Below are 21,576 nucleotides of genomic sequence, written 5' to 3'. Positions count from 1 at the left end.
AAGCGCCGATCGTGAAGTCTGCTTCAGTTGCTGACCAAGCCCACCCCCTATGCAAGTTATCCTCTAACCATGTGTGGACGATATGCCCTAGGTCTACAGGTCAGTTTCTATCACAACTTGCTTCAGCTGTTTAACGTAACTAGCGTGCCGAAATACGCGCTTTACCTGGATACCCCAATCTCGAAATTGGTGAATGGGTAAACGAAGACAATTTCGTGGTGAGTTCTGTTCTCCACACCCATGAAAGCAAACCATGAGATACTTCCTGAATTATAGCCCCGCTATAACATTGCGCCAAACTCTCAAGCGCCTGTCATTCGCAGGCGTAATGCTTCTTCACCCGACCTTCAAATGCAGACCATGCGGTGGGGCATCCCTTATGGTAAGATTCATGCAAAAGGTCAACAAGCCATCAATGCACGCTCGGAAAACATCATGGAAAGTGCAGGGATGTGGAACAAATACAGAAGCGGTAATCGCTGTGTCGTTGTTAGCCAGGGGTGCGCGCTTATTCGAGTTTGCAATTCAAGATCATGATGTTTCTGCAACTAATCCTCTATCAGGTACTACGAGTGGCAGACAAAAGGCAAGGCCAAGCTTCCACACTTTACGAAAAATGCCGATGGGAAGGTGATGCTCATGGCTGGACTTTATCACGTTTCAGGTGCGCATCATCGCTGACCAGCGGACACTACTCGCCCACAATATTGACGGCTTGAAGAGGAAACAATTCCAAACTACGTTTTTGCTATAATTACAACGAGCGCCAGCACATCACTTAGTTGGCTGCACGACCGCCAACCTGTCATTCTTACATCCGACGCCGATGTCACTAAGTGGCTTGATACCAGCTCGAATGCTTGGTCCGCCGAACTTGGTAAACTGTTACGACCGGCTGAAGGTCTAATTTGGTGTGCCCTTTCTTCCTTGATTGTATCTCGAGCACTGATGATTGTATGCAGCTATCAAGTTCCAAAGGAAGTTGGAAAAGTTGGTGCCGAATCTCCCGCCTTTGTCCAGCCCGTTGCAACACGCAAAGACGGTATCGAGGCCATATTTGCAAAGCAACGCGCCAAACAGGAGGGAAGGGAAATAAGGAAGGCATCAAGCGCAAGCGTAGTCCATCTCCAGTCATACCATCAATGCAATCTGAGCCAGTCGGGAAGGTGAATAAGAGTCCTAAGATAGAGTGCAAAAAGTTTAAAATTGAATAACTTGTTGCGAGTATACCGCGACCTATGTACTATCATCACATCCTATTTGTGGTTCGCATGCAGCGCAGATTTGTAGTCGTACATATGTCATAATTCTAACCCCGCAGAAGTTGCTTGTCACTGCTTGTAGCTCAGCGCTCTCAGATCCTGTTGATTGACAAACATCACCTGGCGGCAGCAATCTGGAGGTTCCTATGGCCTATTTCTCAAGCCAAAGGCCACAGTCCTCAAGTTCTGCCATCAAGATTGTCAATCCGGCAGAACATGATGACAAGGCTAAATTGCAGGCCAAGAGAGGTAGTACCTTCGATTGACGCAAATATCCATGCATAACTTAACCCGGTTCATCAGATTCTCCTCAGCGTCAATGTAGGAATATATTGATTTATGGGTAAAATCAACTCTTCAGCGGCGAGGTAGTATTTTAATGTGTCACGCAGATCTTGTCGTTATCAGGACAAAGGTTGTATCTATTATCACCCACCGGTATGTGCAGTGCAAACTAGTTGATAGTATACCCTCTCAATGTTCTTCAGGTTGAAGGTTCAAACAACATGTACGGAAGGTTTTCGATCCTTGACTGCCTCAAGCGCTCATGATCTCTCTAGGCCATGTCCAGAATCACCTCTTCCTGCTTCACTTTCTGCGCAGGCCGTCAATGCTCCCATCTTCGTGCCAAAAGCACCTTTTCATGCCATTACATCTCCTTCTCCGACTTCGGCGTCGCCATTCACTCCTTCGTAAGACCTCTATGCATTACCATACAACTACTGAGATTTGTGTAGCCCCTCGCCTTCAACCTTTTATCCGAATCATGCCGAATACGAGGATTATGGAGATTCTGTCTCCAATCAGACACCTCAGACATTGGAGCATCAATTAGTCAATCAGTATCAGCAGGTGCGAATATGTCCTTATATATGTTTTTACTAGGCTCACATCTACTTTAGGTGGATTATGACGACCATGCCTCACCAATGAGTAATTTTTATCAATCTCAACAGGCTACGTTTGTAAGGCAACCTGTAAGCTTCTCCTGCCAATCTGCATGGAAGGATGTGTTACCTTTATTGTGTGTAGTTGGATTATCATCTCTACTCGCACCCTACTCCGGATGCCTTTCCCTCGACGCATTTTGTCTCTGATACAATTCGCGAGGAGCTGCACAGACGCTCGGAAGCCTCACAACTTGTCCCACTACCTGGACATAACCTACCTGATGAACTTCAGGGATATCATTCCCTAGCTCTTCTTGAACCTTCTGTCACCGAGCGACGCAAGTTCTTCAGTTGGTACTCTACCGTCTATCGCGCAACTAGTTCCAACGATGGTATATCATATGCTCTTCGTCGCATCGAAAGTTAGTTACACCCATAGCATTTACCCCATATTGTTGACTTGTGCAGATTTCAGGTTGATGCATCAAGCTGCATTTGGAGCTATCGAAACGTGGTCGCGTATTGAGCATCCAAGTATCGTTCGTGTCCGCGAAGCATTCACTACTCGTGCATTCAACGACAATTGTACGTTGGACCCTTATTCAACTTCGCTTGCTCTGACAAACGTAAATCAGCTTTGGTGGTCGCGTATGAATATAATCCGGATGCTCAGACTCTCTTTGAAATGCACATTAAACAGAGGCCACCTGTATTTCAGCATGGCCGTCTTTCAACTTTCTCAGCGGCATTACCCGAGGCGACTTTATGGTCGTACATCATCCAAATTGCCAGTGCCATCAAAGTAGTGCATGAAGCGGGCCTCGCAGTACGCATGGTTGACGCAACCAAAATCATGGTCACGGGCAAGAACAGGTGTGTTCTCTCATCTCGTATCTGATTCATCTTATGTCTGCGAGCAGAATTCATATTGGCTCGTGCGGTATTGCAGACGTTCTGATGTACGGTTCCCGCCAAGATTCTGCGATCGCCCAACAAGAGGACCTCGCAATGTTTGGCCGTCTTGTGTTTGCTCTCTGCTGTAATAATCTTGCAGCCATGAACACACTCCCTAAAGCACTTGACATGATAGGTCGCCAGTACTCCGCTGATGTGAAGGCTCTTGCTCTTTATTTGATCTCTAAACCAGGTCCACACAAGGTTGGCCTTTCTCATTATCGGTATAGCCTGCGTCTAATAATTTTTTAGAGTATCACACAAGTAATAGACATGATCGGAACGAATCGATTGCTCCACGAAATGGACGATATGCACAGGTAAATGAAAGTAGATGTATGCTAGCGCTTGTGCTCATGCTACGACTTAGTTCCGTCAACAGGCTTGAAGCTGAATTCATGAGTGAGCTCGAAAACGGGCGCCTGGTTCGGCTTCTTTGCAAATTTGGTTTTATCAACGAGCGACCCGTGTGCGTCTACCACTGCTCAATTTGAACAGCATCTCAACCTTGATTTTAGGTTCGCCCGTGAGCCTCGCTGGTCTGAAACAGGCGATAGATACATCATCAAGCTCTTCCGAGACTACGTCTTTCATCAAGTGGACGAGAACGGTAACCCAGTCATCAATCTTTCGCATGTCTTAGCTTGTTTGAATAAGGTACTCCCTGTTTATTTGCTTGGAAACATCTCTCATGCTCTTGCTAGCTCGACGCTGGCACGGACGAGCGTATTATGCTCGTTTCCCGTGATGAACAGAGCTGTCTCGTTGTGAGCTACAAAGATGTGAAAGCCTGCATCGATGTTGCCTTTGGGTAGGACTCCATTGTCTTGTCTCGTTCTCATTGTGGCTAATGCCCATTCAGTGATCTAGCTCGGGCATCGCGATGATCATCGATTTCTAACATGCAAAAATAGGTAGAATCTGAAAAAGACGCGAAAAATACAAAAATTATGATTTCAATTTGGTTACATCGTAGTACTTTACTGCGTTGATAGTTTCATCTGTCTGATCTCGACGATGATGAGCATAGTTTGCCGTGTTGTCATCATACCACAACTCCGAACTCCAACTGACTGAGGGAAAATTGTGGTTGCAGCTACGATGAGTTTAGTTCACCCATGTGCCAGAGTACTTGCACGCTGGCAGCGACCTTGTCAGTTGCAACACGCATGGCGACTACAAAGTAACGTGTCAAGCAATACTTTCTCAACGTCATCGGTGTTGGCAGGTAATCGAGCTATCGTCTACAATACCAATGGTGACCCAGCTCGTGTCCTATCTGCATTCTCCTTCCCCGAACTGCCGCCTCCGCCTCCAAACACCGTGAACATAAGGGTTCTGCTTGCGCCCATCAATCCTGCAGACATCAACGTTATTGAGGGCGTTTACCCCGCGAAACCAGAGCCTGATGTTTCCCTCTCCCAGGCCAAGGATTACCCACTATTCGTGGGGGGAAATGAGGGCCTTGGCAAAGTGATAGATGTGGGCGATGGCATTGTCGGCCTGCGGAAGGATGATTGGGTCGTTATGACTAAAGCTCAGAGTGGAACATGGTCGTCGGCGAAGAACGTTGCCATGTCGGATGTCCTAAAGGTTCCCAAGCAGGGTCTGTCTGAGGCACAGGCTGCTACGATTACCGTACGTCTCTTCATTGTCACTTGGATATTTTGATCACTTCAGTTCCGACGTTGGTGAAGGTCAACCCCCCAACAGCTTATAACATGTTGCACGACTTCGCCCAACTTGTAGAAGGAGACTGGATTGTGCAAAACGGTGCGAACAGTGCTGTATGTATGGTCTTATTCGTGCGCTGGCGGCAACCCTTACCTCAGTCTGCTTCTCAGGTTGGTCAAGCCGTGATTCAAATCGCAGCTGCCAAGGAATACAAGACCATCAACTTCATTCGTGACCGGTATGTCATATTTACCACAGCTACGGGCCTGTCTCATTCAAGCAAAGAGATGATGTTGGACTGCTGAAACAACATTTGAAATCACTGGGTGCAACACACGTTGTGACATATGACGAACTCGCTGAGAAGTCCTTGAGAGCGAAGGTCAAAACGTGGACTGGAGGCAAGGTATTGACTTCTCCATCTTTCCTTTCGATAAACTTAGTATTTTGTAGGATATCCGCCTTGGTCTCAACTGCGTAAGCGGCAAAACGACCACCCTTATGGCTCGACTACTTGGGAACAACGCGCATCTTGTTTCATACGGGGCGATGTCCAAGGAACCTCTTTCACTTCCAACGTCGCTCTTTATTTTCAAGAACCTTACTTGTCACGGCTTTTGGCAAACACGTTGGTATAGCGATAAATCCTCGGAACAACGTCAGGAATTGCTTGAGACATTGACCGCCCTCATGCGAAATGGCAAGGTACGGAACTTCAATGATGCTCGTATTTCATCTCATCTAGGCTATCCAGCTGCAGGGCCCTAACTATGAAGTTTTGACGATTGGCGGGACGGAGAGTGATGTCAGTGCGTCTGTAAAGATTCGTGACCTCGTAGCGCGTTTAGGTCAAGGAATGTATGGGAAGAAGGTACTCTTGAAGGTTGAAGAAATTGTATGACATGAAGATAATGCCCCTGTCGACTTCAGCCGTGCCCGGTTGATCATTGCCATCCATCATAATCACTTACCTTGTTCCATAAATATTGAGGTCCATAGCTAGTGTCATAGCCATTGTGATAATTTTGGTGTATAAAAGTTCCAAGCGGCAAGCCCGGATGCTGAAGAATTGAAGCTGGCTTCCTCATTTGGGCAGACCCTTTGGAAAGTTGCTGACCATCACGTTCCTCAAGGTCAATTATTGTGGAAGCAATTCCCATCTCCCTAGGCACCAAGGGCTTGTCTCTGTTGCCCACCAGAGCAGTCCCCCAAGCTTTTAGATTTCTGTTTCTAGCATGGCGCAGAGTTCATCCAGTGTCCAGTCTAGTCCCTATAGTTCACAACGGAGACATGCTTCCAAACACCGTTTCTTCGTGGTTGAACTGTCACAAGCTCTTTTCGACTTCGTAATTCGCCTTCTTCCAGCCCAAGAAGAGATGGCTGTGAAGGAAGATGTCAGGAAACTCCTTGAGAGGTTGATTCGCACAATCGAACCTGACAGCCGACTACTATCATTCGGAAGCACCGCGAACGGCTTTAGCCTTCGTAACTCAGGTGAGCTTGGAATAGCTTGTCTCTTGCTCGTATAGGCTACAATTTGCTATAGATATGGATCTATGCTGCCTCATCGATTCTGCCGAGCGTCTGTCTGCATCCGACATGGTTACGATGCTCGGCGACCTCCTTGAACGCGGTTAGTTGGCATTGGAATTACGTGTCGACGTTCATTTATCGTGCTACCAGAAACCAAGTTTCACGTCAAACCTCTACCTCATGCACGTATACCAATCGTCAAGCTCTCCTTAGATCCATCTCCTGGACTACCACATGGTATCGCTTGCGATATCGGATTTGAGAATAGACTCGCCCTGGAGAATACAAGGCTGCTCATGTGCTACGCTATGATCGATCCCACACGTGTACGGACACTAGTTCTCTTCCGTGAGTCCAATTTCTGATTATCAGCTTTCTTCGATGATTCAACGGCTCTGTGATAGTCAAAGTATGGAGCAAGCGGAGGTAGGAATATCTAGATATATGATGCTTTTGCATATTCTTATCATCTCGAGCAGAAACATCAATTCTCCGTACCAGGGGACGCTATCATCTTACGGCTACGTTTTACTTGTCATATATTTCCTCATACATGTGAAGAATCCGCCTGTGTTACCAAATTTACAACAAATGCCTCCCCTACGGCCAATTTCTCAGGTGCGCAGACTCATTCTTATACATTCCACCTGATATCGAGCGGTTTCAGGAGGACACCCATATTGGGGGGCATAATACTTGGTCGGTCTTTTTGGTTATCATCACCAACGAGGTGTCCCTAACTCCACGCCGCAGGTTTTTTGACGACATAGAACTTCTACGCCAGCGATGGCAATCATCTAATACCGATAGCGTGGCTGATTTGTAAGTCATCACTCGGTCGCTTCCTGGTTTAGAGTTTGAATTTATTTATAAACAGGTTGATTGATTTCTTCCGATATTATTCTCGTGATTTTACCTACAATACAGGCGTTGCTTCCATTCGGGGAGGCCTATTGAAGAAGGACAGCAAGGGATGGCAAAACGAGGCAAGTAGCTCAGCATCCTTGCGTCTTTTTACGTGTTAATGAGCCATGCAGCTGGCAGCCGGCCGATATAATGACTCCAGAGAGCGAAATCGGTTTTGTATAGAGGTACGCGAACAGTAACTCTTTTCCTATGATCGGCTCAAGTTCTCCGAATCATAGGATCCGTTTGAGATCGATTTCAATGTTGCCCGATGCGTAACAAAAGAAGGGCTTTACCAAGTATGTTAGCCTTTCAGTCTATTGTAACCTTACTTATCGTCTGCGTTAGATTCGTGGAGAATTCATGCGCGCATCTAGGATCCTTGCGATGCGCCCTCGGGCTTCTGTCGCACTTGCTCAACTGTGTGAAGAAAAAGGTGAAGACCCACAAACAACGTCACCTCCATCCGTCTTCGTCCCGCCTCGCCTCTCCATTCCCCCCCAGACACCGTATACCGTTGGTAGTAATTCCATGAGGCCCAAGGGAGCATCCGCTGAGCAACTTTCACCCCAACCTGAGTTCTTTGAGCCTGAAAATAGACATTCGGGCGATAATTGTGTTCCATCTCGTACCCCACCCGAGCACATGGCACCAAAAAGGACCCAGTGGACTAGCCCGCCCCCACCTGAGGCTCCGCCTGCCCACCACGCCATATTTGAAGATCAGCTTGGCCAAGGCCTGGCGTTGGCAACGTCTTCGACAATGGCGCGGGAGGCTGGGAAGCCAACGTCATCTCCTGAACATTTTGATCTCCTCAGCGATGAAGAGCGTCGATCAGATGCTACTGAATCCGATGAAGTCCAATCTGTTCAGTCCTTTACTGAAGGATCCCGTGCAACTCCCTTAGCATCCACGTCCTTTACCGAACCCGTAACATCTGTTGTTGGACCTAGCATTCGAGGCAGGGTGCCTTCGAGATCCTCGCGTCCCAGTGACAAAAATGCGCTTCCGCCGAACGAGGCTACCCTAATTGCTTACAAAGCTGAGCTCATTCGTCGTTCACACTCTGGCCCTCCAAATGGCAAGTCTAATCGTTTTTCCTGGCCTTCCGCTACATCCATTGCATATACTCCTACATTCGGACCATCGATATCTACGTCACAATCCTCTCGCTTGCATGTTCCAGATACGTCTGCTTCGACCAACACTGTATTTTATGAAACCACGGGCACGCAGCCGCGTTTTCCCACTTACCCCGCACCCGCAGCATCTCACTTGTCATCTAATGTGCCATTTTACATGCGAAACTACCTTGATCAAACCGTTAACAATACCGCTACAATTGATATCTCCAGAGACGTTCCACCCTCGTCGATCTCCCAGGCGCCGTTCACCCATTCACATTCACATACACCCTCCACTGCTACGATCACCTCCCGCGCTCAACTCATACCACGACATCTTCCGGGCTCGCCACCTCATTCTCCGCTGCGCAATAGCATGCACGGACGCATAGGCATGGTATGCGGGCCTGGAAGTGACTCATCTTCGCCGACATCCGGAAGTTGCTCGCCATCTCCTTCACCGACTCTGCTGCACCAACAACATGCGGTCGATGATTTTTCACGTTACAACACGTTCAAGATGGTTGCTCCTCGCCTGAGACGCATTCGTGCGGATCCAGCAACGGTGGATCTGACACCTGATGTTGCTTTGCGATAGCGCTAGGCTCGCATCGATCGGTAATGGGGAGACATTACATACACGTGCTTACTCGGACCTCAGTTTGACCTTACCATAGTTCAGGATTATTTGCTCTCGAAATGTAGTCAGGCAACAAGCGGTCACATTCGGGTGTACAAACAGTAGATGGAGATACATGGACTACTAAAGAGGAATGGTTCTGTCTACTCCTGAGCTACGAAAGGGTTTGCAATCTCCTCTGAGCCGTCGACAGGACTGAGGAGGGTAATGGTGGGTCCCCGAAGGACTACGAGGTTCAGCAAGCGGGTTTGAGGTTCTGGCTCTGGGGATCAACTGTCAGTGGTGTACTCTGAAACGGGAGTTGTAATGGCAGCACCATTAATTTGTTCCTCGACCCCGTCAAGAACGAGATTGAGCAGTTGATCGTAACCCTTCAAGATCCCTGTCACTGAATTTTTTGAAAAAAAAAAAAGATCAGAAGATGATCGATTGTGTTAGTCGACTGGCTACCTTCTCTACCGCCAGTGAATTTGACCCTTATTCTCTCGTTGACGTACTTGGACAGGTCGAGGATAGCCTCCCGCTTGCCTTTACTTGAGTCTTTCCAACATGAGGAGCCACTCAGATAAGGGTTCTGGGGTGACTCACTTGACATCAGATGAAGCTGGCATTGGTCTACCTCGCGGTGGAGGACCTCCACGACCACCTCTAGCTGGAGCACGACCCTGTGATTGAATTAGTAGATGAAATGATTAAGACATTGAATCGTACGCGATCTGCCATTAATTGAGTGACTTGTGCACAGGTTACTTGCTTGCAAGACTGTTGCAGGCTGCTGTTGGCAAGAAAACACAAAAATTGAAAAGCCGCTTGTTTGTTGAGTTGAAGGGTTTCTTCATCGTTTCGACTCTACTCTTGATCCAAATCATTGCTACTCCTCCTAGCACCAACGACGCTTTAACTGATCTCTCCTCTTGCAAAATCGCAAACTATCTCTCTTTAAATATCAACGACTGTCACGCTGAAACGATTCTTCAATCATGAACGCCAGCGCACTCCTTGCTAATACCCTATCTCCAGGTAGGTCACTTTTCAATTTTCATGACCGTTCATTCTAAGCTAATACATGCCCTTGAAAGATGCTACAACGCGTCAGACTGCCACTCAGCAACTTGAGAGCGCTTCTAGGGAGAACTATGTATGTTCAATAACCCTTTTGTTCATTAGCCTTTAGTATGCTCAGACTTTTCACAGCCGGTGTATATGTTGATGTTATCAGATGAGCTCCGCAACGAGAATTCTCAAATCCATACCCGCAATGCTGCTGGTCTTGCACTCAAAAATGCTCTCTCTGCCCGTGTACGTAAAACGCGTTCTTCGTGACCTGTCATGATCTTTAAACATCGTGTATAGGATTCAACAAGGCAAGACGAGTACTCTGCAAGATGGATGGCCCTCGATGTCGATGCTAGACAAAAGATCAAAGAGGCATCCCTTTTAACTCTTGCATCTCCTCAACCAAGAGCAGGTGCTGTGGCTGCCCAAGTCGTTTCTGCGATCGCAGCCGTAGAGTTACCTGTCGGCCAATGGCCAGATCTCGTTGAAATTCTTCTCGGTTTTATCAACACGTCTGATGACACGAACTTGAAGATCGCCACTTTGCAAGCTATTGGTTACATCTGTGAAACTATAGTATGTTTACCTTGTGCCACTCAACCACTTTGTTCTCATCTCGCGCCACAGAAACCGGAGGTCTTGGCATTGAGGTCGAATGAGATTTTGACGGCTGTAATTCATGGCGCTCGCAAGGAGGAGCCATCGTCGGAAGTACAGCTTGCTGCGGTCCATGCGCTATTCAACTCCCTGGAGTTCGTACGGGACAATTTCGACCGAGAGGTACTTTTTTTTTCAATCTTTGGCGTTTGCTTTACTGATGCGCATCAGGGAGAGCGAAACTACATCATGCAGGTCGTCTGCGAAGCTACCCAGAACCCTTCAGTATCAGTCCAAGTCGGCGCTTTCGAATGTTTAGTGAAGATTATGGCACTGTACTACGACAAGATGGCATTTTATATGGAACAGGCTTTGTTTGGCGTACGACCGCTTGTTTATCCTGCCCTGAGTCCTCCTGACAGAACATACTTTCCAGCTTACTGTGATGGGCATGAAACATTCTGATGAACGGGTCGCACTGCAAGCCGTAGAGTTCTGGACCACTGTATGTGAGGAAGAGATTGAACTCGCCCATGAGGCACGAGAGGTACGCGGGATGCACAAATACTATTCAAACCAATCACGTATTCTGCAGGCTGCCGAATACGATGAGCCGCCCGAATTAGAGTCCAAGCATTTTGCCAAGGTTGCCCTGCCGGAAGTAATCCCGGTTCTTCTTAATCTCCTCACGCAACAAGAAGAAGACGCCGACGAAGGCGAATGGAACCTTGCCATGAGCGCCGGTACTTGTCTCAACTACATGGCTCAAGCCGTAGCAGATGCAATTGTTCCCGCTGTCATCCCCTTCATCGAGGCACACATCAAGGCTCAAGACTGGCACCAGCGCGAAGCAGCCGTAATGACGTTTGGCTCTATTTTGGACGGTCCTGATCCCCAGGTTCTCACCCCTCTCGTCAACCAGGCGCTTCCCCTTCTGATCGGCATGATGAACGATGAGAATCTGCATGTGAAAGATACAACAGCATGGACACTCGGACGAATCTGCGATCTTCTAATTATAACGATCAAGCCCGACGTGCATCTTCATCCTCTAATTTCGGCACTCGTCAACGGTCTTTCGGATCGCCCGCGCATCGTGACCAACTGCTGTTGGGCACTCATGAACCTCGCTGATCAGATCGGAATATACCTCGACGAATATATCACTTCTGCCTCCGAGAGCCCGCTCTCACCATATTTTGAGGGGATAGTAAGCGCCCTTCTACGGGTTACCGAGACGTCCGTACTTTTTACTTTTTGTTTATTCACGTGACCTTCAGTCTGATCTTGTTTCATAGGACCGCGAACGAATCCAACTTCCGAACCTCTGCATATGAAGCCATCACGTCCTATGTATCCCATTCAACTACAGATTGTATTCCTGTGGTGCAAAACACCGTCATTGCTATTTTGCAGAGAATGGAGCAACTTCTGAACATGCAGGTGCGTTTCATCACTGCATGATTTTACTTGTATCTTTACGTCCATTTCAAGAACCAAATTGTCGGCGTTGACGACCGCAATAACTGGAATGAGCTACAGAGCAATCTATGCAGTGTTGTCATTGTAAGCCATCATCTTCGTTATTTCGCGTTGTAGCTCATACACCCACAGAGCGTTATTCGGAGGCTCAGCGGAGGCATTCAACCAATGGCAGATCGAATCATGACCCTCGTTCTCCAGCTTATCCAAGGAGCAGGAAAGACATCAACAGTGCTTGAAGATGCTTTCCTGGTTGTTGGATCGCTAGCTGCCGGTACGTTTCCTTCTCGATCACGCCCACCCCGATGTTGATTTTCTTCGCCAGCATTGGAAGCTGGATTCGCACCATACATTCAAGCTTTCTTGCCATTCCTGTATCCCGCCCTCAAAGCACATGAAGATACCCAGCTGTGCATGGTTGCTGTTGGCATCATCGGAGATATCTCACGTGCACTTGGCGATCAGAGCGCCCAGTACGCAGGCGCGTTCATGAACGTTTTACTAGAGAACCTGCAGAGCAACGTTCTTAACCGCAATGTCAAGATATCAATACTATCTTGCTTTGGCGATATCGCGCTGGCTATTGGACCTGCTTTTGACCCTTATTTGAATACAACCATGGACGTGCTGAGACAAGCGGGCTCTGTGCAACCTAACCCTGTGAGTTGGTTCATTTCTGAACGTGTTCAGTGCTAACTGGTGCTCATTAGCTTGACTTTGATCTCATGGACTATGTCGCTCAACTACGGGAAGGAATTCTAGAGGCATACACTGGGGTTGTCACTGGATTCAAGAATACCGAGAAAAGTTTGCGTTTTTCTTGTAGACTCATTTTGCCACTCACAGCCGTCCCTAGCACCCGCACTACTCCCTCACGTACCCAGCATCCTCGAGCTCGTCCACCAATGTCTAGCAGACGAGGAGAGATCCGACTCCATTGTGAAACTCTCCTTTGGCCTCATCGGTGACCTCGCAGACTGTTTCCCCAACGGCCAGATCAAAGAACACCTGCTAGAAGAATGGATCGCACATGAATTCCGTAGTAAGCGCGGTATGCAGCAAGAGACGAAGAAGACGCTGCGGTGGGCACGTGAAGTGAGTATTCTCCTCTCGTCTCTTCGTCTCCAAGAACACTAACCTTCCACCACCCAGATGATCAAACGTGCGACCGCATAGACACCCCTTCCATAATATACATCTCATCCCTTGCACGTGATCTATCTCTCATTCTCTCATTCTGTCACTTTGTTTTTCCTCATCCGTCAGTTCAATCGCCATCTGAAGGAGGCACATGGATATCATTTTTTTGCATCTGCATGTAATAGAAGACGGTCTTACTACTGTTTTTGTTCTTTTTTTCTCCAACGAACTTGAAAGCTGGAGGTGTTGCAAGTAGGAGTCTCTCTACATAAGCGGTTTTGCGCCCTGTCCTTTGTATCCCTTATCGAATCCTCTTCCTATTCCACAATTAGTTAGTTATCATTCCTTCGAGTAATCAGAATCAGAGGCATCGTTCAGGAATCTTTGTGTAATACAAGATTGAATACAGGGAGTACATACATAGCGATAAGATCGAAAGAAAGCAACGACCAAGATGAATGGTACACAAAGCGATCCGAAGAGAAATTACATTACAGTCTGCTCTCCAACAAAACAGTCTCTTTCCTCCATCCCAACGCACCGCGCCCAAACGCAGCTTCAAGAGCCTCATCGATAGTCCTGACAAAGAAAAATTGCATTTCCCGACGGACTTCCAGAGCCACGTCGTGTTCCACATCTTTCCGGTTCGCCCACGGTAAGATCACCTTGCGGATCTGTGCACGGTGCGCACCGAGCACTTTCATTCGAATTCCACCTACGGGCGTCACGCGCCCGCGAAGTGTGATCTTGACAGAAATCCGAATCAGAACGCGCTTTATTCTGTATCAGGGCACGCACCTCTCCTGTCATAGCAATATCTTTTGGAACACACGCCCCGCTCAAAAGAGACACAAATGCGCATATCTAGCCATCCATCAATCCGTTCCCTCCAAAAAACACCACACAGAAAACGCACCATAGCAATGCCCGCACTGGGCCCATCCTTCTTCTGCGCCCCAGCAGGTAAATGCAAGTGCACATCAATCACATCCGGAACCTTGAGCGGATCAACCCCCCGCCCAGCCGTGATCCCCAGCTCAAAAGCATGCGTCTTCACCCAACTCAATGCGATCTCCCCACTTTCCTTAATCACGTCCCCCAAGCTCCCCGTAAGCTTCAACCTTCCCGTCCCCGGAAGAGCGGTACTCTCGACGGGTAAGATACCCCCCTCACCCATACCGGTGACTACGAGCCCGTATACGACGCCTCGTTTTTCTTCCCGATCGCGTTCTTCGCCGTCCCACCTGGGTATACCAAGGATCTTTTCGAGTTCATGGGGTTCTACTGTTGCTCGCCATTCATTCCCAACCACGGTCTCATTCGTGTTCCCGTCCTGTTTCTCGTTGCCGTTCTCGTTCCTCTTCGCATTCCCCTCCCCTCTCGCGGCATCGTTCTCCTTATCAAGCCACTCGGCCCATTCCACAGCTTTAAACCTAACAACAGCCCCGATTGCCCGCTCCAAACTCCTAACACCCGCTTCCCGTGTATACATCGTAGCCACATGCAACAGCGCATCATCGGTCAGCGTTAACTGAGAATCCGAAAGCCCGTTGGCGTTGATTTGCTTTGGGAGGAGAAAACGTTTCGCGATGTGCAATTTCTCGTCGTAGGTGTATCCTTGGGGTGCATGAGTTCGAGATGATGCTGATGATTGTAGGGTAGAGAAACTCACCTGATAATTCAACCACCTCGCATCGATCCAGTAAAGGCGCAGATATCGTGTCTAGGGTATTCGATGTACATATGAAAAGCACCTGACTGAGGTCAACGGGTACATTGATATAATGATCCTGCATCATCACCATCCCCACAATCAGTCAAATCCATCACGGACAATACCAATGCGAAGGAAACATACATTAAATGAATGATTCTGTTCAGGATCAAGAACTTCGAGGAGAGCAGCAGCCGGATCACCATGGAAATTACTATGTCCTACTTTATCCACTTCGTCCCTGTTCATTCAATTTCAACGTTACAACCGTTCCTGGCTGAAATTCCGGACCTTACAATAATATAACGGGATCGTTTCTGCCGGCTTTCCGGAGAGCCTGAACGATGGAGCCTGGACCAGATGCTACGTAGGTTCTCCGGTGTCCCCTGTTACTAAACTCAATTGTTGAGTAAGGCGAGAAAAGAGGATGCAGACCGGATCTCTGCTTCATCCCGAACGCCGCCTAGTGATATCCGCTGGAACGGCCTTCCCAAAGCCTTTGCGATAGATTGTCCGAGAGATGTCTTTCCTGTCCCAGGGGGACCGACGAACCTGCATAACTATTCGAGAGTTATGCTCATGATATGCAAGATGCACGCACAGGAGTATTGGCCCCTTTATGCCCTTGCTCTTCTTCGGCGGGGTAGGGATAACACCTAGGGAAGCATCCGTCGAGGGGGCGTCCCCCTGAGCTTGGGTCTGAGCTGTATCCGCAATGGCGCGCAAACGCACGACTGCGAGGTATTCCATAAGTCTGCGTTTTATCTGGTCGAGGCCGTAATGATCGGCGTCGAGTTGCGCGCTAACAGGGAGTGAGTGGAGAATGGACGGTAAGGGAGTAAACTTACCGTGCCCTGGTGAGGAAACTGGGGTCCTTTAGAACGTCAATAGGGGTAGTGGTTGAGTTTGATGGCCATGGCATAGATGTGAGCCATTCGAGCTGTACGGTACTGAGTATAGACCTTTGATATGTGGATTGTACTCACGTATGAGCGAATAACGCCATTCTCGACGCTTCCCTGAGGAATCCTCTTCAATCTGCGCCACTCGCGAACGCCGACTTTGCGTTCCTCTGAATTAACGTTTAAAGCTTCAATCTTGCGGCGTAAATCGGCAAGGTCATCTGCATCTGCCTGGTCGTCATCGTCCAACTCGCTTGTAGCTCCTCCTGTACCGAACCCAGGACCAACACTAGCAGGAGAGCTTTGTAAACTATGAAGCTCGCGTTGAATCGCAGCTAATTGCTGACGAAGGAAGTATTCCTTCTGCTGGCGGGAAAATGACTCGTCTACAGCTGATGCGATCTTCTTTGACACTTCCTGAATGGAAGACTGTTTGACGAAGAGTTCTGTAGCGCGACGGAGACGATCTTCTACGTCAGTAGCAGCGAGGAATGCTGCAGAAAGATTAATGAATGGACATGAGAAATGATAAATGAAAAATACTGACCAAGTTTGTCCGGGTATGGAGATGACACAGCAGCTACAAGGACATCTGCCATCCAGGCAGCGCGTTGCTCCGAGATATCCTCTACTATTGCAGCTACTCTTAGCCAGTCGTCTTTGCGTTGTGGTTGTAGAGAGTCCTTTGCGAGACGGTCGAGGAGTACGAGAGCAGCATGCTTGAATGCTTCGACTGTGTCTCTTGAGGGAATTCCATCAGAAGAAGAATAGACGACATTATGAATGGGAAGAATGTCTAATTGGTCTATCTGAATTGGAGAAGGGAAACGAATTCTTTCTACACCGTGGAGGGAAAGTAGATAGGGCTGAGTGGGAGAAGATTGATTTCTTGGTCTTACAAGACGCGCTATTCTTGCAGCAGTTCCGTATGTAATCTCTGAGGGCGAGTCAGGAGCTGGAAGTGGAATGGCAGCGAGAACTGCATCTGAATCATCCAAGAGCGAGAGAATAGCGTCAGCGAGTGAACGACTGATAGGAAGCGTGAGTCGAGCAGTTGGTAGTAGAATTAATGGATGAGGGAGCAACAAGACTGGAAGTTTAGATGAACCCATAACTGTCGTCGTCGTCGTCGAGCTCAATGTCAGTTGTTATCGAGCTCGTCGTCGTTGCCGGTGGACCCGGTAAGTCCACAATTCACGTGATGTTTTACGCGGAAGTCATGTGATCACGCGTTCAAAATGAACCAAGTATTGTTCTTTCTTGAACCAATCTTGAACCATTGCAAGAACCTCTCGTCATCGTCGTCGACGATGTGGTCGAAATTAAGCAACGCCCTGAAACCAACCAAGGACGCCGACCAAGATCAACCAACAGACGTTCTGTCAAGAGTCTATGAGCAACATCCAAACCTATCCGTATTTCACGAGACTACCAAGAAGCTCAGTCTACCCAAGAAAGTCAGGTCACATCTTCACTTAAGATCAGACAGTTAGTGTTTTCTATTTAATTGGTTTGTATTTTGACCATTTAAACAGGTTCACAAGTGTCTCTTACTCGAGGTTCATCTGACACAGTTCGAGATTCATCTCGACCCTCACTCGAAGGCAGCGTCAGGTCAATTCTTCGTGATCCAAAGACACCAGGAACTGGCCAAAACGTCCGTTTCTTCTCTCGAGGTGCTCACAAAGCCATCAGCCCAGATGCTTCAGCTTCCACCTCCGAGCCATCTCCAATCTCATTCGCAGATCGTCTAGCACGAGTCGCTCGTCCTTCTGCAATGGACGTATTCGGAGAAGCAGACTCTTCAAATTTATTCGACCTGAGCCCTGGAATTGAAATACCACAAGGGTTCAAAACACCGATGCTAGATACGGCCATCGAAATTCCAGAAGGCCCCCCTCTAGAAACTTCAACTCCCTTCAGAGGCCTCCCAGAAATTCCCGCAGACCCTTCCTTCGCCTTGTCTCCCACAAGCTCTACATTTTCAGGCGACATAAGCGTCCCACCCACTTCCCCTCCACCACGAACCCGTCGCTCCCGCGCACTCAGCGACACAGTATTCCAAATAATGCTCAGAAAACACGCACCAGAAGCTGACATCAATGACACCTCAAACGCTTCACTGGTACTCGTTTCGGAGCCACCAGACCCATTCCGCGCAAATGCAACAACCTACTACACACCAGGAACAATGATTCCTCCTACCCCTCCACAACCAACGCACTCCCGCACAGCTTCCAAAGAGGAAGACATAATCTGGAACCTTCGTACCCAACTAGCTCTCTCACAGGAACTCTGTGCGCAGTACGAGATCGACCTCGGGGCTAGAGATGAACTTGTTCAAGCTCTTACCCAACGCACAGAAGTTGCCGAAAAGGAAAAAGAAAAGAGCAGAAACGTCTTGCGTAATTGGAAGAAGAAAGCAGGTGAACTCGAGCGCATGTGTCGTAACCTCGAAGAAGAAGTCGACACTTCTCGACAAGAAAATCTCGAGCGCAGCGTCATGGACGAGGCAAGCGGTGAAGCCCTTCGCATGCTCCATCGCCAAATATCACAGCTCGAACGCGAAAAGGAAGCGTTGCAAGACCATGCGGATACAGCTCACTTGTGCGAACAGCTCCGCGACAAGGAAGCGGAGCTGAACAAACTGCATGAGGAGTTGAAGGGTCGAGAAGACGCAGAGCGTGTCTTGCGCGAAGGGATTCAGGAAGCCAGAGAACAGATGGATTACCTCACAACTAATTCTGTGCGGTCTTCGATGGCGGAGGAAGCTCTCATTGTAGCAAGCAGGGAGGAACGAGAGAGGCATCAGGCCATCGAACTGGCCTGGGCAGAGGAACGAATGCGAATGGTCAATGCTCACGAGGCTCTCCAGACGGACAAGAACGCCCTCGCTGACGCTGTTCAGCGTATTTCTTCAGAGTTGGAGCGTATCAACTCAGAACACGCCACCGCCATCGAAATTGCGCACGGGGACCTCGACGCAGCCCACCGAGAATCTTCAGAACTCCACGATACCATTGAAGACCTCCAGAACGACAACGAAGTTCTCAAATCCGACCTTGAATCTCTCGAAACCAAGTTCCTGAACATGGAAGAAGAATGGAGTGAAGGCGAGAACCAGCGCATCGAACTCGAATCAGAACTCCAGCGAACCACTGAAGAGGTGCGGCGTCACCTTCTTTCCAATTGATCTTACTAACATATCACAGCACGAATCCCGCATTACATCCCTAACCGCCGAACTCGCCTTTGCGAACGAAAATGTCTCCCGCCTTGAATCCAACATTAAAGAGCGCGACGCCTCTATCTCAACCCTCACCACCACCCTCCTCACACACAGAGATGAAGCTGAATCCCTCCGGGAAGAACTAGCCACTCTCAAAGTTGAGCATTCGCGCGCTTTCTCCTCCCAAACCCGTACTCTCCAAGATCTCCAAACCCAAGAAAAAGACCTGCGCATGCAGCTTGAAGTCGCAGTGCGCGAAAAGGCAGAGAGCGATATTATGTTGAGCATGAGCAAAGAGCGCGTGGGGTCGTTAATGGATGAAGTTGCGAAGCTAAGGAGAACAGTGCATGAGATGCAGCAGACGAGTGCTGCACGTGAAGTGACTATCGTGCAGTTGCGCAAGGAACGAGAGAGAGATCGGGAGGATGTCAACGGGCTTAATATCGCTTTGGATTCGAAACAGCAAGAACTTGAACTTGTGAGTCCTCCTTCAATATCTTTGATTTTGTGTCTTACATGATATTAGATCAAGAGAAAGATTTCGTTGAAGAGTGTTGCGGCATCAAATACCCCAGTTCCAAGCAGGGCTATAAGGCGTGAATCCATGATTGGAACCCCTTCTTCATCCCGACCTCCTTCATCTATGTCAGACGCATCGAAAGACGGGAAATTGGAAACGCCTTCTACATCTTTAGCGCCTCGCGCGAGCCTGAGCAGTCTCAGTCGCAACGTGCGTATCAATGCCACCGCCAACCCCCCTGGCAAAATGGGACCTCCAGCTCTTAAATCCCGTTCATCACTCGCTACAACCACACCCCCCATAAGAACATCCCTAGCTTCATCTACATCCCACGCACCTTCGTCCCTCGGTAAATCAAACACGACTCCAAGACCCAGTGGTCTTGGGATGGGTGCGACGCGGCGGGTGTCGACGAGCTCTGTAGAGAGTAATTTGAAGACGCCTGTTGCCTCTGGTACGAGGAGGGTCAGTGTTAGTTCGAGCGTGCCGAGTGAGGTTGATGAGAAGGAGAATGTGATGGTGGCTGTGAGCGCTAGAGGGGTGAAGGCGACGAGAAGGGCTGTGCCTGCTTAGATTTGCTGTGCAACGACGCAGCATCAATTGTTCCGCTTCAAGTTTCGACATGACGTCGATGCAGACCCCGCAGGGGGTTATACTAATTTAGACCTCACCCGCCCTGTCCCGGTGCATCACTAATCCCCGCCCGCATATAGTCATCCCCCTCAATTACTCGCTCGCTCTCGGACACGCCTGCTCTACGCATATTTTCTCTTGATACACGGTACTGATTCGACATATAACGTCGCAGTCATTTCAAATCTCAAAGTCGAAGTCGATACCCCTCATCTGCACTGTTTTATGGTCATGGTACCGCAGCATTATTGCATCGAATCTTTGTATGTCTGTCATCTCATATTTTTATCTATTTTCCTCGTACCGTTATTTCTCCGTTACTTTTCTTTCTCTCGTACCTTTATTTTCCATTTTGTTCTCTGGTTTATGGCATGCGATTCGTGGCGTCCTTTAGTAATCTGTTTGCTGCATGTTGTGCTTGTCATTGCCTGGCTGTGTGTATGCTTTGTAGTTGATATATCTATTGTAATTATGATGCATTGATGATTTTGTAGAGACTAGCAAATTCAGATACTTCGCAATGATCTGAATGCTAGAATCTCCATTTCATAGGGTTCGACATTGATTGACATATCTGATATCTCTTAGAGCTAGTTCGGCAACTCGATATTTTCGATATTTTTCAATATTTGCTTTGGCATGTTTGCGAAAATGTTCACCGGCATCGTTCCGAGATGTCGGAGCTCGAACCTTGCTTCTCTCCTACTGTACATATTATCAATGGATGTATACCCTCATCTAACCCTAGAGCGGCGTAAGAGGCTTTTTGCTGGTGCGGTCGCGATCACTGCGATCTGTGCACAGTACACTACTCTTCTCATGGCCCAACCTGAAGTCAATGCTCCCCCTAAGTCCAAGGCGATTCGGAGCTTGAATTTGAGCTTATCAACAAGATCAGTGATAATGAGGGTAGGGTATATACCTTGATGGATCCCCAACCACTGGGGTTCGCGATGGAGCGCCAACGCCTAGCAGCGCTCATGACGAATCCTCGGCCAGAGGTCCGGGAACGACTCCTCAAATGCATGGTACTCGTAATCAGCATCGTTGTTGCTTCTACGCACGGCATCCTACAATCAATATATCCCAAAGATCCCGAGCCCTATCACACTTCAGCGCTAACTGGGCAAGACTGGGTGATCGAGTTGCTCACTGGTCACCCAGAGCGCATCAGGTGTGAGCTTGGCATGCGCGCCAATGCATTTGTGGAGCTTATCTCCGAGCTTCGCACCATGGGCCATTCAGACTCCAAGTTTGTGTCCCTCGAGGAACAACTTGCGATTTTTCTTTACACCTCTGTGACTGGCCTATCAATCAGGC

General features: G+C 48.5%; 8 protein-coding genes across 8 annotated transcripts; 6 read left to right on the top strand and 2 right to left on the bottom strand.

Annotated features, from left to right (window-relative positions):
• Positions 1-30: 30 nt before the first annotated feature.
• Positions 31-1,335, top strand: F5891DRAFT_1069533 (uncharacterized protein). The gene is made up of 7 exons (XM_041363235.1): positions 31-99; positions 144-218; positions 277-500; positions 564-664; positions 722-911; positions 963-1,042; positions 1,081-1,335. The coding sequence occupies exons 1-7, from the start codon at positions 70-72 to the stop codon at positions 1,212-1,214; spliced, it is 834 nt and encodes a 277-aa protein (XP_041218180.1). The 5' UTR covers positions 31-69; the 3' UTR covers positions 1,215-1,335.
• On the top strand, positions 1,336-4,105 carry F5891DRAFT_1069531 (uncharacterized protein). Its single transcript, XM_041363234.1, has 16 exons — positions 1,336-1,511; positions 1,566-1,605; positions 1,655-1,700; positions 1,751-1,770; positions 1,823-1,954; positions 2,000-2,114; positions 2,165-2,239; positions 2,295-2,574; positions 2,621-2,737; positions 2,788-3,025; positions 3,073-3,310; positions 3,359-3,426; positions 3,477-3,575; positions 3,625-3,763; positions 3,811-3,917; positions 3,969-4,105. The coding sequence occupies exons 1-16, from the start codon at positions 1,409-1,411 to the stop codon at positions 3,991-3,993; spliced, it is 1,842 nt and encodes a 613-aa protein (XP_041218179.1). The 5' UTR covers positions 1,336-1,408; the 3' UTR covers positions 3,994-4,105.
• F5891DRAFT_1069526 (uncharacterized protein) lies at positions 4,106-5,867 on the top strand. Its single transcript, XM_041363233.1, has 6 exons — positions 4,106-4,744; positions 4,804-4,893; positions 4,951-5,018; positions 5,066-5,186; positions 5,234-5,485; positions 5,535-5,867. The coding sequence occupies exons 1-6, from the start codon at positions 4,208-4,210 to the stop codon at positions 5,679-5,681; spliced, it is 1,215 nt and encodes a 404-aa protein (XP_041218178.1). The 5' UTR covers positions 4,106-4,207; the 3' UTR covers positions 5,682-5,867.
• On the top strand, positions 5,851-9,155 carry F5891DRAFT_88803 (uncharacterized protein). The gene is made up of 11 exons (XM_041373256.1): positions 5,851-6,274; positions 6,327-6,413; positions 6,464-6,661; positions 6,718-6,739; positions 6,793-6,931; positions 6,981-7,012; positions 7,067-7,135; positions 7,191-7,299; positions 7,351-7,404; positions 7,459-7,518; positions 7,568-9,155. Exons 1-11 carry the CDS (start codon positions 6,016-6,018, stop codon positions 8,939-8,941), a joined length of 2,403 nt encoding a protein of 800 aa, XP_041218177.1. The 5' UTR covers positions 5,851-6,015; the 3' UTR covers positions 8,942-9,155.
• F5891DRAFT_88793 (U6 snRNA-associated Sm-like protein LSm7) lies at positions 9,034-9,793 on the bottom strand. The gene is made up of 5 exons (XM_041373254.1): positions 9,695-9,793; positions 9,572-9,648; positions 9,434-9,516; positions 9,300-9,371; positions 9,034-9,245 (listed from the first exon to the last, which is right to left on the bottom strand). Exons 1-5 carry the CDS (start codon positions 9,704-9,706, stop codon positions 9,127-9,129), a joined length of 363 nt encoding a protein of 120 aa, XP_041218176.1. The 5' UTR covers positions 9,707-9,793; the 3' UTR covers positions 9,034-9,126.
• Positions 9,794-9,804: 11 nt separating this feature from the next.
• F5891DRAFT_1069519 (karyopherin Kap95) lies at positions 9,805-13,669 on the top strand. The gene is made up of 15 exons (XM_041363232.1): positions 9,805-10,003; positions 10,063-10,121; positions 10,178-10,282; positions 10,337-10,615; positions 10,667-10,819; positions 10,868-11,017; positions 11,073-11,183; positions 11,232-11,875; positions 11,935-12,079; positions 12,131-12,202; positions 12,251-12,392; positions 12,444-12,778; positions 12,829-12,925; positions 12,975-13,213; positions 13,271-13,669. The coding sequence occupies exons 1-15, from the start codon at positions 9,964-9,966 to the stop codon at positions 13,292-13,294; spliced, it is 2,595 nt and encodes an 864-aa protein (XP_041218175.1). The 5' UTR covers positions 9,805-9,963; the 3' UTR covers positions 13,295-13,669.
• Positions 13,670-17,057, bottom strand: F5891DRAFT_1069514 (Lon protease C-terminal proteolytic domain-containing protein). The gene is made up of 11 exons (XM_041363231.1): positions 16,422-17,057; positions 15,959-16,368; positions 15,821-15,912; positions 15,574-15,774; positions 15,408-15,524; positions 15,269-15,358; positions 15,117-15,213; positions 14,931-15,048; positions 14,175-14,875; positions 14,057-14,122; positions 13,670-14,004 (listed from the first exon to the last, which is right to left on the bottom strand). The coding sequence occupies exons 1-11, from the start codon at positions 16,984-16,986 to the stop codon at positions 13,750-13,752; spliced, it is 2,712 nt and encodes a 903-aa protein (XP_041218174.1). The 5' UTR covers positions 16,987-17,057; the 3' UTR covers positions 13,670-13,749.
• A 55-nt stretch (positions 17,058-17,112) lies between these two features.
• F5891DRAFT_1197542 (uncharacterized protein) lies at positions 17,113-20,196 on the top strand (the record flags this gene model as incomplete). The annotated part of the gene is made up of 4 exons (XM_041368504.1): positions 17,113-17,362; positions 17,410-19,040; positions 19,087-19,581; positions 19,630-20,196. 4 exons carry the CDS (start codon positions 17,113-17,115, stop codon positions 20,194-20,196), a joined length of 2,943 nt encoding a protein of 980 aa, XP_041218173.1.
• Positions 20,197-21,576: the final 1,380 nt, after the last annotated feature.

The sequence above is a fragment of the Suillus fuscotomentosus genome (genome assembly GCF_016647785.1).
Source record: "Suillus fuscotomentosus strain FC203 chromosome Unknown F5891scaffold_125, whole genome shotgun sequence".
Lineage (NCBI taxonomy): Eukaryota > Fungi > Basidiomycota > Agaricomycetes > Boletales > Suillaceae > Suillus > Suillus fuscotomentosus.
This window is presented reverse-complemented; position numbering and strand designations above follow the sequence as displayed.

Excerpts from the sequence above, each read along its gene's own strand:
- F5891DRAFT_1069533 (XM_041363235.1), top strand. The coding sequence starts at position 70 with ATGTGTGGACGATATGCCCTAGGTCTACAG. Across the intron at positions 219-276 it reads TAAACGAAGACAATTTCGTG|CCCCGCTATAACATTGCGCC; the intron begins GTGAGTTCTGTT and ends CCTGAATTATAG. Across the intron at positions 912-962 it reads CCGGCTGAAGGTCTAATTTG|CTATCAAGTTCCAAAGGAAG; the intron begins GTGTGCCCTTTC and ends GATTGTATGCAG.
- F5891DRAFT_88803 (XM_041373256.1), top strand. The coding sequence starts at position 6,016 with ATGGCGCAGAGTTCATCCAGTGTCCAGTCTAGTCCCTATAGTTCACAA. Across the intron at positions 6,740-6,792 it reads AAAGTATGGAGCAAGCGGAG|AAACATCAATTCTCCGTACC; the intron begins GTAGGAATATCT and ends CATCTCGAGCAG. Across the intron at positions 7,136-7,190 it reads ACCGATAGCGTGGCTGATTT|GTTGATTGATTTCTTCCGAT; the intron begins GTAAGTCATCAC and ends ATTTATAAACAG.
- F5891DRAFT_1069526 (XM_041363233.1), top strand. The coding sequence starts at position 4,208 with ATGAGTTTAGTTCACCCATGTGCCAGAGTACTTGCACGCTGGCAGCGA. Across the intron at positions 4,745-4,803 it reads CACAGGCTGCTACGATTACC|GTCAACCCCCCAACAGCTTA; the intron begins GTACGTCTCTTC and ends ACGTTGGTGAAG. Across the intron at positions 5,019-5,065 it reads ATCAACTTCATTCGTGACCG|AGATGATGTTGGACTGCTGA; the intron begins GTATGTCATATT and ends ATTCAAGCAAAG.
- F5891DRAFT_1069519 (XM_041363232.1), top strand. The coding sequence starts at position 9,964 with ATGAACGCCAGCGCACTCCTTGCTAATACCCTATCTCCAG. Across the intron at positions 10,283-10,336 it reads AAAATGCTCTCTCTGCCCGT|GATTCAACAAGGCAAGACGA; the intron begins GTACGTAAAACG and ends CATCGTGTATAG. Across the intron at positions 12,926-12,974 it reads ATTCAAGAATACCGAGAAAA|CACCCGCACTACTCCCTCAC; the intron begins GTTTGCGTTTTT and ends AGCCGTCCCTAG.
- F5891DRAFT_1069531 (XM_041363234.1), top strand. The coding sequence starts at position 1,409 with ATGGCCTATTTCTCAAGCCAAAGGCCACAGTCCTCAAGTTCTGCCATC. Across the intron at positions 1,771-1,822 it reads GTTGAAGGTTCAAACAACAT|GCCATGTCCAGAATCACCTC; the intron begins GTACGGAAGGTT and ends TGATCTCTCTAG. Across the intron at positions 1,955-1,999 it reads GCGTCGCCATTCACTCCTTC|CCCCTCGCCTTCAACCTTTT; the intron begins GTAAGACCTCTA and ends AGATTTGTGTAG.
- F5891DRAFT_1069514 (XM_041363231.1), bottom strand. The coding sequence starts at position 16,986 with ATGGGTTCATCTAAACTTCCAGTCTTGTTGCTCCCTCATCCATTAATT. Across the intron at positions 15,214-15,268 it reads AACGATCCCGTTATATTATT|GGACGAAGTGGATAAAGTAG; the intron begins GTAAGGTCCGGA and ends TTGAATGAACAG. Across the intron at positions 14,123-14,174 it reads CCAGTGCGGGCATTGCTATG|ATATGCGCATTTGTGTCTCT; the intron begins GTGCGTTTTCTG and ends ATGGATGGCTAG.
- F5891DRAFT_88793 (XM_041373254.1), bottom strand. Across the intron at positions 9,517-9,571 it reads CCAGCTTCATCTGATGTCAA|TAAAGGCAAGCGGGAGGCTA; the intron begins GTGAGTCACCCC and ends GAAAGACTCAAG. Across the intron at positions 9,246-9,299 it reads GGTCGAGGAACAAATTAATG|AGCCAGAACCTCAAACCCGC; the intron begins GTGCTGCCATTA and ends GTTGATCCCCAG.